This window comes from Xyrauchen texanus, chromosome 14 (genome assembly GCF_025860055.1).
Source record: "Xyrauchen texanus isolate HMW12.3.18 chromosome 14, RBS_HiC_50CHRs, whole genome shotgun sequence".
NCBI classification, from domain to species: domain Eukaryota; kingdom Metazoa; phylum Chordata; class Actinopteri; order Cypriniformes; family Catostomidae; genus Xyrauchen; species Xyrauchen texanus.
Window position 1 is genome coordinate 10,760,560 of NC_068289.1, and position 15,859 is coordinate 10,776,418.

The 15,859-nt window shown below is 38.8% G+C and overlaps 2 protein-coding genes across 2 annotated transcripts; both read left to right on the forward strand.

Moving 5' to 3' along the window:
- The first annotated feature begins 3,952 nt into the window (after nucleotides 1-3,952).
- On the forward strand, nucleotides 3,953-7,063 carry LOC127654715 (tubulin alpha-1A chain-like). The gene is made up of 4 exons (XM_052142014.1): nucleotides 3,953-4,053; nucleotides 4,170-4,392; nucleotides 5,270-5,418; nucleotides 5,552-7,063. Exons 1-4 carry the CDS (start codon nucleotides 4,051-4,053, stop codon nucleotides 6,530-6,532), a joined length of 1,356 nt encoding a protein of 451 aa, XP_051997974.1. The 5' UTR covers nucleotides 3,953-4,050; the 3' UTR covers nucleotides 6,533-7,063.
- Nucleotides 7,064-7,595: 532 nt separating this feature from the next.
- tuba8l3 (tubulin, alpha 8 like 3) lies at nucleotides 7,596-10,614 on the forward strand. The gene is made up of 4 exons (XM_052142015.1): nucleotides 7,596-7,711; nucleotides 8,878-9,100; nucleotides 9,223-9,371; nucleotides 9,484-10,614. The coding sequence occupies exons 1-4, from the start codon at nucleotides 7,709-7,711 to the stop codon at nucleotides 10,459-10,461; spliced, it is 1,353 nt and encodes a 450-aa protein (XP_051997975.1). The 5' UTR covers nucleotides 7,596-7,708; the 3' UTR covers nucleotides 10,462-10,614.
- Nucleotides 10,615-15,859: the final 5,245 nt, after the last annotated feature.

Here is a 15,859-nt window from a genome sequence, read left to right on the forward strand (position 1 = left end):
AATCCCTTAACATTTGAAGAGACACCTGCAGTTTGTCCTTCTTCCACTTGCGCTCAGCTCTACGGCACTCACGTCTGGCAGCATGAGTTATGTCATTTAACCAGGGCTCAGATTTAATTTTTGGCTGCCTGGATTTTAATGGAGCCACAGTGTCTAAAACAGTTTGGCAGGTGGAGTGAAACCATAAGCTAAGCTCTTCTGTGTGCAATACAGTCTCAGGGGTGATGGTGTTCTGACTGAAAGCAGCCGAGAACTGAGCAGCAGTGGAAGGGTTAATCATGCGACAGCGCCTTGCAGCAGCGCGAGGTTTAAATGTATTTGTATTTGTATTTATTTTTATTTATCCCCGTAGGGAAATTGTGTTTGCAGCGTACAACAACTCACCCAACATTTGGCAAATTCACATTTAACATATTATTTACAATTTAAATACATAAAATAAAATATAATAGTAAACATAGTTAAGATATCCAGTCTAGCATCTATTTCATCTACTACCACTAGGGGGAGGATCATTTAAAAACTTAATTGCTTGAGGAATAAAAGAAAATTTAAACCTATTTTTTAAACATCTAGGTAAGCAGTGTCATCGACCTGATAGTAGTAGTTCAAAAGTATAGGATAAAGGGTGCCTTTTATCATTCACAATGATTCTAGCCTTGTTTAACACTCTTCCTCTAACACATACCAGCAAATCACACAAAAAGACACAATGCTTTCGATAAAAGCCCCATAAAACATCAACAGTGTTCTTTTTTGAACATTAAAGGACAGTAATTTCTTTAAGAAGTACATTCTCTGTTGAAGCTTTTTACTTACACAGTCAGACCATACATCCCACTTAAGTTTATTGTCCAGCATTACACCAAGATATTTATAATTTGTCACTAACTGTACTTGCTCCCCGTTAATTGATGTAAAATGAGTTTCACTTTGCTCTTTCTCTCTAAAATCAATAACCATTTCCTTAGTTTTTGAAATGTTTAAAGTAAGATTTAAATTTTCACACCAATTTAAAAAAAAGTCCAGAACAGGCCCATGTATGACAGACAAGAGCAGTCTCAAATAATACCGGCATATGATCAGAAAACACTGCGTCACAGATCTCTAGATTAAGAACAGGCAAACCATATGATAAAACAAGATCAAGTGTGTGTCCATGTTCTTGTGTGAGTCCAGACACAGATTGCACAAGATTAAAAGAATCAATGAGGTTTAGAAAACCCTTTGTCATTGGCTTATCAGGACAACACACATGAACATTAAAATCCCCAACAATAAGAACACTATCATATTTAGGCATGATTTCAGCCAGAAAATCAGAAAAATCATTTAAAAAGTCCTTATTGTACTTGGGGGGCCGATAGACCACAACACACAACACTGTTTGAGAGCGACCAATCTCAAATAAACTCAGCTCAAAGCTGCTGAAAGCGGATGACAGCAATATCTGCTTACATTTATAATGACTCTTATATACATTCGCTATTCCTCCTCCTCGGCCAGATTTTCGCGGGGAGTTAAGGTAGCAGCAATCATGGTGTAAAAATTCTGTGAAAGCGCTGGACTCACCATCACTCAGCCATGTCTCAGTAACACAGAGGAAATCCAGTCCTCGGGACATGAAAAAATCCTTTAAGACAAAAGTCTTATTTGCTAGAGATCTAGCATTTACCAGCCCAAACCTAGCAGGAACCGGCGGATCCGCGGCGCTGGATGTTCGTGAAACCCAACACAGAGACCGCAAGTTGCTGTGATTGTCTCCGCGCCAGCGGGGACGAGGAGAGCAGGGGCCGCGGGGCTGGAACACCTCTTCCGGGCCAACGACAGGTATCAGCCAGGCGCCGACAGGGTCCAGCGAGCGTCGAGGAATAACGAGGCTAGTCACGACTCCAAACTCAGTCCAAAAAGGCCTAGAACACCATGCAAGACGGGCCTTCAACCTCACCAGCCGGCCACTACGATTTCCCGGGCGGCGGTGCTTTCTTCAGCGCCACGCCGAGAAGGTGGAGCCGGGCGTGCCAAAGGTGAGCCGGGAACCTCGCCAGGAGCGGGGGCAAGGTTTCACGTCCACCATCATCCAATTTTACTACATTTTCAGCAGAAAATCGCAAATCCAGTAGTGTTTGGCGATCATACACCAGCAGGGAATCGACATCCCGAGCAAAAAGCAAGACAAACAGCAAAAACACACACAGCAATGACAGTGACAGACGGCAAGCCACACACAATGGCGCCATCTTTCCAACAGCAGAAGACCCCACCGGGTACCACTCATCTCCACTACAAATAGGAAAAAGAGGCTACAATTTGCAAGAGATCACCAAAATTGGACAGTTGAAGACTGGAAAAATGTTGCCTGGTCTGACGGACATTCAGATGGTAGAGTCAGAATTTGGCGTAAACAGAATGAGAACATGGATCCATCATGCCTTGTTACCACTGTGCAGGCTGGTGGTGGTGGTGCAATGGTGTGGGGGATGTTTTCTTGGCACACTTTAGGCCCCTTAGTGCCAATTGGGCATCGTTTAAATGCCACGGCCTACCTGAGCATTGTTTCTGACCATGTCCATCCCTTTATGGCCACCATGTACCCATCCTCTGATGGCTACTTCCAGCAGGATAATGCACCATGTCACAAAGCTCGAATCATTTCAAATTAGTTTCTTGAACATGACAATGAGTTCACTGTACTAAAATGGCCCCCACAGTCACCAGATCTCAACCCAATAGAGCATCTTTGGGATGTGGTGGATCGGGAGCTTCGTGCCCTGGATGTGCATCCCACAAATCTCCATCAACTGCAAGATGCTATCCTCTCTATATATATAGTCCAGTCGCAACTGAGATTCGTCCTCCACCACCCGGATTAAGGCTAGTCACTACGCCACCACGAGGACTTAAAGCACGTTGGAAATTGTACATTCCAAATTGTGAGAAATTATAGTCAATTTTGAAATCCTTGCCGGACGCTTTTTTCAGGTCCAAAAAAGAAGACATGGAAATAGAGGACATTATGGTCACCCTATATTAATTACTTTACCAAACAGACCTAATAGTTCCCACTACAAAAACATGAGAAGTGTGCTAAGGCTAAAGTAATGGGACATCAAATGTAGCAGGTACAGGTATGACTTGCATGGCAAAATATTTTAGAGGGAGGCTGGACACAGAGCATGTGTTTGTAGAAATTTTAGAACATTAAGAGGAAAGGCCTTACTTTTGAAGTAAATTAAGTAAATTACATGTCTAAAAATGGATTGCATTTGGGCAGACACATTTGTAAACAGCTTCATGTAATCACAGAGACAGAATTGCTGACATTTAATATACTGCATATAACATCTCTTCGTACAGTCAAACTGTCAGTATGAAGAAAAATACAGCCATTTCAGCAGATACTTGGGGTCGGATTACAAGAAAAGCTTGTGAACTGCACCTTGCAATGTCCAGGAAGCCACATGAAAGGACAATTTAAGGTATATTGTTCTCCTGTATCCATATCAGTAAGTCAATCCAAGAATCATTTGTATTACAATTTTTCAATCACATTCAACAAACCTTATTCAGTGCACACTCAGAGGGTATCACATTACTCTACTCTGAAATAGGAGAAGTCATTATTAATTCATGAAAGTGGGTCCTCCAAATGAGTAACCTACAAATACTTTCTTAGATATATGCTTCTTTGTGTTGAGAATGCATGAACCACAGTTTAAAGGCATATAGTTTGTTCAGCTGTGCTTTTGTCAAAAATGTTCCCCAGAGGATCAAAGGAGCTTTTTGTAACACTGTTCACCAGCCTATTCAATTTTATATCTTGCCATAACAATAAAGTATTCCATAGAGTGTAGGAGGTACTAACCTCATCTTTCTTTTTGTCCTCCTTTTTTTTAGCCTGAAGATGATATCAGCATTGGCGACTTCTCCTATTACACAAAACACTGTTATCCCGTGATGCACTAGGTATAAATATGTTGAATGCCTGAGTTTGACACATTTAGAGCTTCATTCTGAACCCTGAGCATCAGCTAGAAGACAAAATACAATATGGTAACGTATCACAACTTTTATTTTAAACTCATAATTATAAAGTCTTTAAGAACTTCATATTTTAGTCTTTATGATTGCAAAGATTTATTTGAAATTTGAACTCTATCGATCCTTAGCGTGAGTGCATTTCCGTCCATGTTGGTCAAGCTGGAGTGCAGATTGGTAATGCATGCTGGGAGCTTTACTGTCTGGAGCATGGTATCCAGCCAGATGGGCAGATGCCCAGTGATAAGACACTAGGAGGAGGAGATGATTCCTTCAACACTTTTTTCAGTGAGACAGCTTCAGGGAAACATGTTCCACGTGCCATCTTTGTAGATCTGGAACCCACTGTGATTGGTACGGGTATATCTTTGACAATGGTTTAAAACAGCATGCAACATGAACGCCACAATGATACAATTGTAAACCTGGATGCCCTTTTAGTGAATACAAATTAAATGGTAACACTGTAAAATAAGGTTCTATTCATTAAAATGTGTAAATTCATTAGATATCATGAAATAACAAAGAACAATATATACTGTAAATATTGTATTACACATATACTTATCTTGGGTATTGCTAATTTATATAAATACTTTTGTTTATTTTTAGTACATGTTAGTTCCAGTGTTGGGTAAGTTACTCAAAATAAGTAATCCACTACAAATTACTACTTATTTCTCAAAAGATTTAATCATATTACTCTGCTAAATATATTCCATCTAAAAAGTAATCACATTACTAATTATTTTACTATTATTTTCTAAATTTTGGGATTTCCGCTCAAAATCAAAACGTCTATATTTCCTCCTCATTTACTGTCACACACCCTTCAGCTGTCACAGAAACGCTTACAGATGTACAAATGAATTCCTATTTTAGATGTATTATACATATTACTTTAATGCAAGTCATATACTTAAAAGTAATTACTTGAATTGAAAGTCAGTAATTGTAATTTTATTACAAGAATTTAAAATGTATTATGTAACAAAATGTATTTTTTTAACTAAAACGTTATTAGATTACTGTAACTTATCTAATGTTAACATATAGCCTACTTTTAATGTAAGAATAAATATTACGGAATATGCTAAAATTAACATTAGAATGCTGTAAATGTACTGTTCATGGTTAATTATTGCATTAACTAACGTTAATTAATATAATTTTATAGTAACATTTACCAAGAAAAGGTTCAAATTGAATATTGTCTGTTTTCCATGAATAGATGAGGTACGGTCAGGCACCTACCGTCAGCTCTTTCACCCGGAACAGCTCATCACTGGAAAAGAGGATGCTGCCAACAATTATGCCAGAGGACACTATACCATTGGCAAGGAGATTATTGATTCAGTCCTCGATCGAATCCGTAAACTGGTATTATTTCATTTTGTCTGATTTACAATTAATCAGTAAAAAAAATTAACAATTACTTCTTGGCAGTCAAATAAGTGCATTGTTGCAAAGTTTTTCATTTTTTTTAGTGCTCTTTACCCCTTTCTCCCAATAGACTGATCAGTGCACTGGTCTCCAAGGTTTCCTGGTGTTCCACAGCTTTGGTGGAGGTACTGGCTCTGGCTTCACCTCCCTGCTGATGGAGCGTCTCTCTGTTGACTACGGCAAGAAGTCCAAGCTTGAGTTTGCCATCTATCCTGCTCCTCAAGTGTCCACCGCAGTTGTGGAGCCCTACAACTCCATCCTGACCACCCACACGACCCTGGAGCACTCTGATTGTGCCTTCATGGTGGACAATGAAGCCATCTATGACATCTGCCGTAAAAACCTGGACATCGAGCGTCCAACTTACACTAACCTCAACAGGCTCATTGGCCAGATTGTGTCCTCCATCACGGCCTCACTGAGATTTGATGGAGCTCTGAACGTGGATCTCACTGAATTCCAAACCAATTTGGTGCCCTACCCACGTATTCATTTCCCTCTGGCTACATATGCTCCAGTGATCTCTGCTGAAAAGGCTTACCATGAGCAGCTATCTGTGGCTGACATAACCAATGCCTGCTTTGAGCCTACTAATCAGTTGGTGAAGTGTGATCCTCGCCATGGTAAATACATGGCATGCTGTCTTCTGTATCGTGGAGATGTGGTGCCCAAAGATGTCAATTCTGCCATTGCTGCCATTAAGACCAAACGCTCCATCCAGTTTGTCGATTGGTGCCCCACTGGATTCAAAGTAGGCATCAACTACCAACCCCCAACTGTGGTTCCTGGTGGAGACCTGGCCAAAGTACAGAGGGCCGTGTGCATGCTGAGCAACACCACAGCCATTGCTGAGGCCTGGGCTCGTCTAGATCACAAGTTTGATCTGATGTACGCCAAGAGAGCTTTTGTGCACTGGTATGTGGGTGAGGGAATGGAGGAAGGAGAGTTCTCAGAGGCCAGAGAAGATATGGCTGCTCTGGAAAAGGATTATGAAGAAGTGGGCACTGACAGCATAGGAGAAGAGGATGAAGAGGATGGAGTGGAATTTTAAATACAATTTTCAAAATCTCTGCATAATTTGCTATGATTTGTATCTGCAACAAATATGTGTATTATATGTTTTTAGTACAGAAAAGTTACTACAAACTATTTTTCTACATTTTGTGTGTCTTATACAATAGCTAAACTTTAATATAAAGTAAAATTAACTGTGAAGAATAGAATAAAACTGATCATAGATAACACAAAGTAACCAAAAGCCTGCGGTGACTAGCTCTTTCCAAACAAAAATCTTGTTTTAAAATCCTGCTCTCTTTCATGATATACAGCTGTATCTGTTTAAAATCTGTGTATAGTTGCACATGCAAAAGTTATAAAGGTCTTTAGGCAAGACAACATATTCTACCATGACACCCCTCCCCCCACCAGTGTCTATGCAGCACAAAAATGGCCACCTGCTGTAGCTTTTACTCTTGATTCAGCTGTCTGTACATGTCTTTGGACATTACTATGAAAGGCTGGATATTGTCTGTGTCTTTCACTATCACTGTAGCACAGAAAATAAAGTCTGATGCCAATTGGGCCTGTGTGTTTGTCTCTTTTTGTACAACAAGGACCATGTCTTCAGACAATCTTAGACAATAGATCTCTTCATGCTTTTTTAAACACAGGCAAGATATTGGTTTTCAAATAGGGCTGCATGTTCATTACTGTGACACAAGTGTTAAATTTTTCATATAAAAGATTTGCAAAGCAATTACCAGTATGAAATTACACTTTCATCCTGTAGTTTAAATTAGTTTTTCTTCATACAGGAATCCCAGAGAATAAGAAATCTGACATTAAGCATGATATTACATACAACTAAGATATCAGGTCTCCTGCACTTGGTATGCAACTTTAACACATTAGTGTGGAGAACATTGACATATAGTCTGTAAAATTTCTTGGCATTGTTCAGTATTATCGCATGCCCAAATAATAGTGAAGAGGCCAGATGGATTTCACAGACCCTAAACTCCCAAGAGGGAGGGAGACTTTGCTTGTGGAGGAAGGACGGCCCATCTACATTATTATCCTGACACCAACAGGCAATCCTGCTTCCTGCTAACCCCCTCCTTTCCTCCTCCTCTTGCCTCTCTATAAAAACCCCACCTCTCATTTCTTCACCACATCTGCCTTCTCTTTCCGAATCCTCAAGTCAGCCTGAAAGGAAAAATCTGACAAGATGGTAAGTGATATGCTTGATCGGTTATTAGTTCTACACTTTACATAAACAACAGAAACAGATTTGAGTAAAATCACTATGCGATGCTTCAATATTTAAAAAATTCTTATATTTTGTATATTTTTGTGTGGAAGACAAAATTAGAAGCCCTGTGGTTATGTTAGAGAAACAAGTTTTTATGAAAATAATGCCTTGGCCTTTCGTTATAAAGAGGATGGGGCTATGGCCTTCTCATTCCAATCCCAGACTATGACAGATTTCAGAAGGAAACTCCAGTACTTACTTTGTATTTCTGAATATAAAATTTTTCTATGTATGGTGGTTCTGCAGAGCCAAAATAGCTCAATGAATCTCCATCAACTAAAGAGGAGAAAAGGGAAACTACAGCATAAGAAATTAAGTTGTTACTCGAAGAATTAATACATTCATGTCTTTATGACATACAGGCAGGCATTGATAATTGATTAGATCATGAGTGAAAAAAACTGGAGCATAGCAGAATAATATATATATATATATATATATATATATATATATATATATATATATATATATATGTATATACAGTATCTATTCTAGTGAAAAGGCCTGAGTGAGATATATCTGCCTTTTACACAAAGAAGAGTGTGCGGCTGAATGAGAAAGGGTGGGGGTAGATTGCCTCAAAGGAAGTCACTTAGCCTCTTCTGTATTCTAGGCTAGATAATTGGGAAAAATGCATGTAAAGGTAATGTAAATGAAACTGAGTTGTATATCAACAGTAGATCCAAACGCTTAAGAAAATCAATGTGGCTGTTCCAGTGTTGAAATGTGAATGCACTCAACCTAGGCAAAATCGACTAAAATAACTGACCCAGCCATGGGTAAATTCCTCATTTAAAACAAGCAAAGAAGAAGTAGAGGTTTAATACTAAAATCTAGCCATTTGTATCTTTAATCTCTGAGAGAGTCTGAAATTCTCATTAGATGCCAAAAGTAGTTAGCAAAAACATTTTGAGCTGATGCTTGCCATAGACAAAATTATGCCCTGGATAAAAGGACAAAATAAAGACTTCTCATTTTAATACCCAATGGAAACACATATATCATAAATAAATCTGTATACTGTATTTGATTAATTTATTCAGTGAACAGTTACCGTTTCATCCTTCTTCTCTCTCCACAAACAGCGTGAGTGTATCTCCATGCATGTTGGCCAAGCTGGGGCCCAAATGGGAAATGCATGCTGGGAGCTTTACTGTTTGGAGCATGGTATTCAGCCAGATGGGCAGATGCCTAGTGATAAGACAATAGGAGGAGGAGATGATTCCTTCAATACCTTCTTTAGTGAAACAGGAGCAGGAAAACATGTTCCACGTGCCATCTTTGTTGATTTGGAACCCACTGTGATTGGTAAGTTGAACTTAGCAAACAGATATAGATAAATCTTAAAAGCAACATATATGCAAATATATTTTGGATTTGTTGAACCTTTTTAAATTGTATTTAGTTTGAGTTTTTATTTTTCTCTTCAGATGAGGTGCGCACAGGCACATATCGCCAACTGTTCCATCCTGAGCAACTAATTACTGGCAAGGAAGATGCTGCCAATAACTATGCCCGTGGCCATTACACCATTGGTAAAGAGATCATCGACCTAGTGTTGGACAGGACCCGCAAACTGGTGAGGTTTCTAAAAATGTAAACCCAGAAATATTATAAATGCAAATTGAGTGTGTTTTATAAATATTAATGATTATGACATTTAATCAGCTAATTTCCTTTAAATCCAACAGGCTGATCAGTGCACTGGCCTTCAAGGATTCCTCATCTTCCACAGCTTTGGTGGAGGTACTGGCTCTGGCTTCACCTCCCTGCTGATGGAGCGTCTCTCTGTTGACTATGGCAAAAAGTCCAAGCTTGAGTTTGCCATCTATCCTGCTCCTCAAGTGTCCACTGCAGTCGTGGAGCCCTACAACTCCATCCTGACCACCCACACGACCCTGGAGCACTCTGATTGTGCCTTCATGGTGGACAATGAAGCCATCTATGACATCTGCCGTAAAAACCTGGACATTGAACGTCCAACTTACACTAACCTCAATAGGCTCATTGGCCAGATTGTGTCATCCATCACGGCCTCGCTGAGATTTGATGGAGCTCTGAACGTGGACCTCACTGAGTTCCAAACCAATTTGGTGCCCTACCCACGTATTCATTTCCCTCTGGCTACATATGCTCCAGTGATCTCTGCTGAAAAGGCTTACCATGAGCAGCTATCTGTGGCTGACATAACCAATGCCTGCTTTGAGCCTTCTAATCAGATGGTGAAGTGTGATCCTCGTCATGGTAAATACATGGCATGCTGTCTTCTGTATCGTGGAGATGTGGTGCCCAAAGACGTTAATTCTGCCATTGCTGCCATTAAGACCAAACGCTCCATCCAGTTTGTCGATTGGTGCCCCACTGGATTCAAAGTAGGCATCAACTACCAGCCCCCAACTGTGGTTCCTGGTGGAGACCTGGCCAAAGTACAGAGGGCCGTGTGCATGCTGAGCAACACCACAGCCATTGCTGAGGCCTGGGCTCGTCTAGATCACAAGTTTGACCTGATGTACGCCAAGAGAGCTTTTGTGCACTGGTATGTGGGTGAGGGAATGGAGGAAGGAGAGTTCTCAGAGGCCAGAGAAGATATGGCAGCTCTGGAAAAGGATTATGAAGAAGTGGGCACAGACAGCATAGGAGAAGAGGATGAAGAGGGAGAAGAATATTAAAGAGGCAGAATCACCCAAGCGTAACTTAGCTGCCTAGCAAAATTAAGGTCCCAACTGACCATGAGGATTTTAGGGGAACAAAATGACTTGAAAGGTCACATGTATTTCAATTGGTTTTAATACATTGTACAACATTTGAATAATAAAAGAAAGAATACATTATTTTGTGTATGTGTTTTTCTCACCATTCTCAGACATGTTACCTATTTGAAAATATGTTTGTGCAGAGCAGAAACTATAAGATTACATTTATAAATTACATAATTTAATGTTTATTAAATGTTATTAATTAAATTATTTAATAAATGTATTTATTATTCTTTCAGATAAACAGTTCCCTTTGTGACCTGCTCTGCATTAAACCGAATGTCACAGATGCTTACCACCCTTAACCAAATAGTTCATGAAAACCAATGAAAACACTATGAGGTAAAAGACAGCCTATAAGAAAAACTATATTGAAAATGTTATACATTATATTAGTTTGTGAAGCTTTAAATTGAACTTACCTAAATGCCACCTCTAAACAAAGCTTTATTTATTATTCATCATATATTCAAGTTCCCCAAAAACTTTTAAACGGGTCATGACATACTCTTTTATATATATATATATATATATATATATATATATATATATATATATATATATATATCTTCAATGAGGTCCATTCATAATGTAAGTTATTTTTTATTTTATTTTTTTGCACCAAACAGCCATATTTTTGTCATATATAATAATTTTCCATCATGTCTCTGGCTGTCTGTCTGAAACGCTCAATTTTGATCTATCTAGCCCTTTAAGACTTCACCTTATATGTCCTCTGTTGTGATTGGCTAACATCATGCAGCCCTTCCAATACAGCCATTTTTGAAACCCAAACTAATTAAATTGGTTACTTATGGTTTTTCATCCAATATTCCAATTGTAACTGCCCCGATATCTTTCAATTCCATCAACAGTTCCTTTGCAATACTTGAATCATCCATGCTGAAATGTTCTGAATATACAAACGTAATACAGTCCATGGTGATGTTGGCTGCTTCAGCCGGCTTTAACAGGCCAAAGCAGAGATGCTAGTCTTCAAATCTCACATGTTCCATGTTTGTATACACACAGGACTGCAGGTGTTTCACATCATGACCCCTTTAAAAAAATATCAAAATGACTGGGATATTTCCCTAGAGGTGACTATATTCTTCCTGAGAATTCTTCCTGAAATGCAAAATACACACCACTACAAAATTCACAGGACGGGAGGTAAGATTTCCTTCCGAAGTACCAGAAGAATTGCCAGGAAGTATAGTTTGTTTTGCCTTAAATTTAGAATTTATCGCAGCTGTTCACAATAAGAAAAGCACAAGTCTTAAAGCTGTATCTTAAAGTATATGTAATTTCTGCGGCACTAGCACCACTGAATGGAATTGCTTTATGAATACGCACCTCGTCTGCAGTTGGTCAAACAGTCAGATAGTCTTGCCTCCAAACTCACGCCATTGGTTAAGAAACGTTGTTGGGGCAGGTCTGCGCTAAGGTGACCAGATTTCTGAACATTTCTTGTTCAGTGGTAAATATGTAATTGAAATTTCACATGTTACTTATCTATTAATAGGGTTACCAGATTCCCACTTGTGGAAAACAGGACAGCCCCCTCCCAGCAAAAATGAAAGTGACGTATCCTTACCTAGGTGCAGATCAATGCGCAGTAGAGGGTGAATCCGTATCTGTAACTGTTGTCACATTGTCCTTTTCGCTGGCAGCAATTTTTCTCAGTGTGCACTTGTCTTTCCAGTTTATCGTAAAAAACAGAGCAGTCCAGTCCAAAATGAAGACGTACGAAAAGCATTGCCTTCATGACTGTTACAATGAGTCAAGATTTATTCAGTGTCCATGATGAGTTCATTAATGAGAACACATGCTCCACAGATGCAGATGTCCCAGGCAGGCATAAAACAAACTCCACAACCTTGGCTAAGACTTCGAAGTTGATGGTCTTGATCTCCAGCTCACGAAAAGCATCTGTCCATTTCTCAGACATGGCTGTCTTGTTCATGTTCCACTCAGTGATGCGACAAGTGACAATATTTTTCGTGCAAGCCCACTCATTAAACAGTGTGGATTTGTCAATCACACAAAGAACGGGGATTCTGGAGTAGAAGTGTTCGAGGCTGCTCTGAATGTCTTCCACTCTGTGATGTCTCTCAGTAGGGCCCACTCAAGTTTTTTTTGTTCTCCAATAAGTGGCTTCAATTTTGGAGGTAATCCACCAATGCTGAATAAAATTTTCTCACTGCATAAAATAAATAATCCGCTTGCATTTCACCAGCTTCAACAAGGGCATCCAACTGCTTTTTAATGTTAGAGGGTATGAATGATTCCTCCAGCCGGGTCTGCAAGACTTTTCTCAGGTCATGAATGTGCACAACAGAATAAGCAAAAAGTCCTTTACTTGTGTGTACCTTGTCAGATACCGAACTTTGCTTCACAAAAAAATCTGTAACACTTAGTGTGGCACATTTTTTCAATTGACATTTTTATTTATTCATAAACATAATGAAAAATCAAAAACAACATATATACAGTGAATCAACATTTAACATTTAACTCCCCAATCACCAACCCCACCTTAATCCCCAACGAACAACCCTGTGGTCACAAATAGATCCACACACACTCACACACAAAAACTCACAAACACACTACGACTTCCATCCCCTTAAAATGTTTTGCCTGTCAACACATAATGCTGGTCAGAACCCAATTTTTTATGTGTTTTTTCTCAAAATGTATGACTGCCCTATTGCCCAAAATACAGTATCTGGGGCAGAGGGAAATTCGAGTGCCCAAAATGTCATACAAAAAACTCTGACCCTTTGACAAGAATTCCTGAATCTTAACACACCCTCAAAAAACATGGGTTGTGTCTCCATCTTCTGATTGGCATCGCCCAGCAGGTAGGTGCACAAGCCTATACAATCTAGAGGGGGTCCAATAGAATCTATGTAAAATCTTAAATTGCATAATGCGAACCCTTGCATCTCAAGGTGCAGACTTTTTTTTTACCAATTTTTTAGAATCCTAGCCCACACTCCCTCCTCCAAAAACAAATTTCAATATTCCTCCCATAATCTCAACAGAGAGTAATACTATGATGCCTCATAACCTTTTCCAAAAGCAGTTATCACCTCTCCCAGAGTATCTTCTGCTTTAGGGGGGTGTGTGCTACTCCCAAAAACAATACAGTGCATGTGCGCAGCTGTAAATACCTATAGATTTGAGATCTGGGAATCCCAAAATGTTGTACCAAATTTTCAAAGGATCTCAACACTCCACTCTCAAATAGGTCACAGAGTGTAGTAACCCTCCTCACAATCCACTCTGATCATCAGAAAGAGGATTTATTAATACGTAATTTAGGGTTCAGCCATATGCTTGAGGCAACAGTTAAATAAATGTCTGGATTAAACACTCTGGACACTTTTGTCCATACCAAATGCAAATGCGAGATAACAGGGTTTAACTTAACTTCTCAGATTAGTTTGATAAAAAGGTTTTGCAATGGCAAAATAGGAGCAATAACTTGTTCATTACAAAACCAGACAGGGGCTCTCTCAGGTGGAAGCAACCAATGAGCAAAATGTCTGAGACCGAATGCATAAAAATAAAACAAAATCTTGGGTAGGCCTAGCCCACCTTTGTCAACTGGCCTATGTAATTTATTAAAATGTAATCTAGGACACTTACCATTCCAAATGAAGGACTTCGCTATGCTATCAAATTGCTTGAAGTAAGAGAGGGGGAAACCTACAAGGAGAGATCACGTAGTAAAATTTTGGAATATATTTAAGTTTAATAACATTAATATTCCCAATCATAGATAAATGTAATGAAGCCCACCTGCCCACCTTGCTCGAAAACCTTTTTATTAAGGGGTAAAAATTAACTTACTAAATCAGATAAATTTGCTGAGAATAAAATTCCCAAATACTTAATGCCCTGAATCAGATTTATCCAGGCTTGTGTCATAGTTGCCGGAAGCTTTCCTTTCTTTAATGATTCCGTAGAAATTTCTAGAAAAAGTGGAGCCATTTCTGTAGCATAAAATCTCAAATATGCAGCAGCAAAACCATCTGGCCCCAGAGCCTTGCCAGTAGGCAAGGCCTTAATTACCTCACCAAGCTCCTTCAAGGTTATCTGAGAATCAAGAGAATGTTTTTGCTGATTTGTCAATTTAAGAAGTTCTAATGGTTCCACAAAGTTTCTAATGTCTTCATCAATTGACGAGGATGTGGAAATATAGAGATCAAGATCAAATTCATTAAAAGCATTATTAATATCAATGGCCGAGGTAAAATGTCTCCACATTTCACCACTCAACATTGTTTAAACCCTTTACAATAAAGATCTGTAAAGTTATTTGTATTTTTTACAAAAATTTAAATAATTTTTCAGAACACTTTATTATACAGTGTTTCTTTTTCTTTTTTTTTTTTTACTGAGTTTATATGATTTCTTTTTCTCTGTATGTGGTAACACCTCTAAACTAACCAAGGCATGATCTGAGACTAAAAGGTTTCCAATTGAACAGTCAACAACAGATGAAATGAGGGACTTATATATATATATATATATCATGAGGGGTGCCAGCGGCATGCAACATCCCTTCAAGATCTATAAAAAAAGACCCGATCATCAGCGTCAGGTGCATAAATATTAGCCGAAATCAACATTTGTCCCTGAATTTCTGCTAAAAAAAATTACTAATTTATCTTTAATCTGTTTGAGACATTTGAATTGCAGATGCTTACTTATCAATGTAATGACTCCCCTGGTCTTACTTGAGCCAGCACGAAAGAAAATATGTCCACCCCATATCTTCCCAAAATGTTCAGCTTCCTGCGGAGAAAAATGCGTTTATTGAAGAAACACTATATCAAATTTCTTCTGTTTAAGAAAATAAATAACCTTCCTTCTTTTTATGGGGTGCCCAAACCCATTCACATTCCACGTGGAGAGAGACATTCCACTCATATTAACATTTGACATTTTGACATATTAGACAAAATAGATTGTGTGTCAAAAACAAAATTATAAACATTAGAACAACAAACCAACCCCAAACTTACCCCAGAACAATAAAAAAAAAAAAACTGAAAAAAGAAAAACATGTGCATAAACCCAGCGCCAACTGGCATCCATCCCTCTAAACTCAAACAGTCCATGTAAGCCTACGAGAGCCCCCACAACACTTTTTCCACTTTGTTGTTTAGGCCGGTGCTTCTATACAAATTTTGTGAGAAAGAATAACACAACAGAAAATAATCTATAAAACAAACTCCAGACAAAATGAGGCATAATTCATAATTTATGTAGATTCATCCACATAACTGTCCTGAAG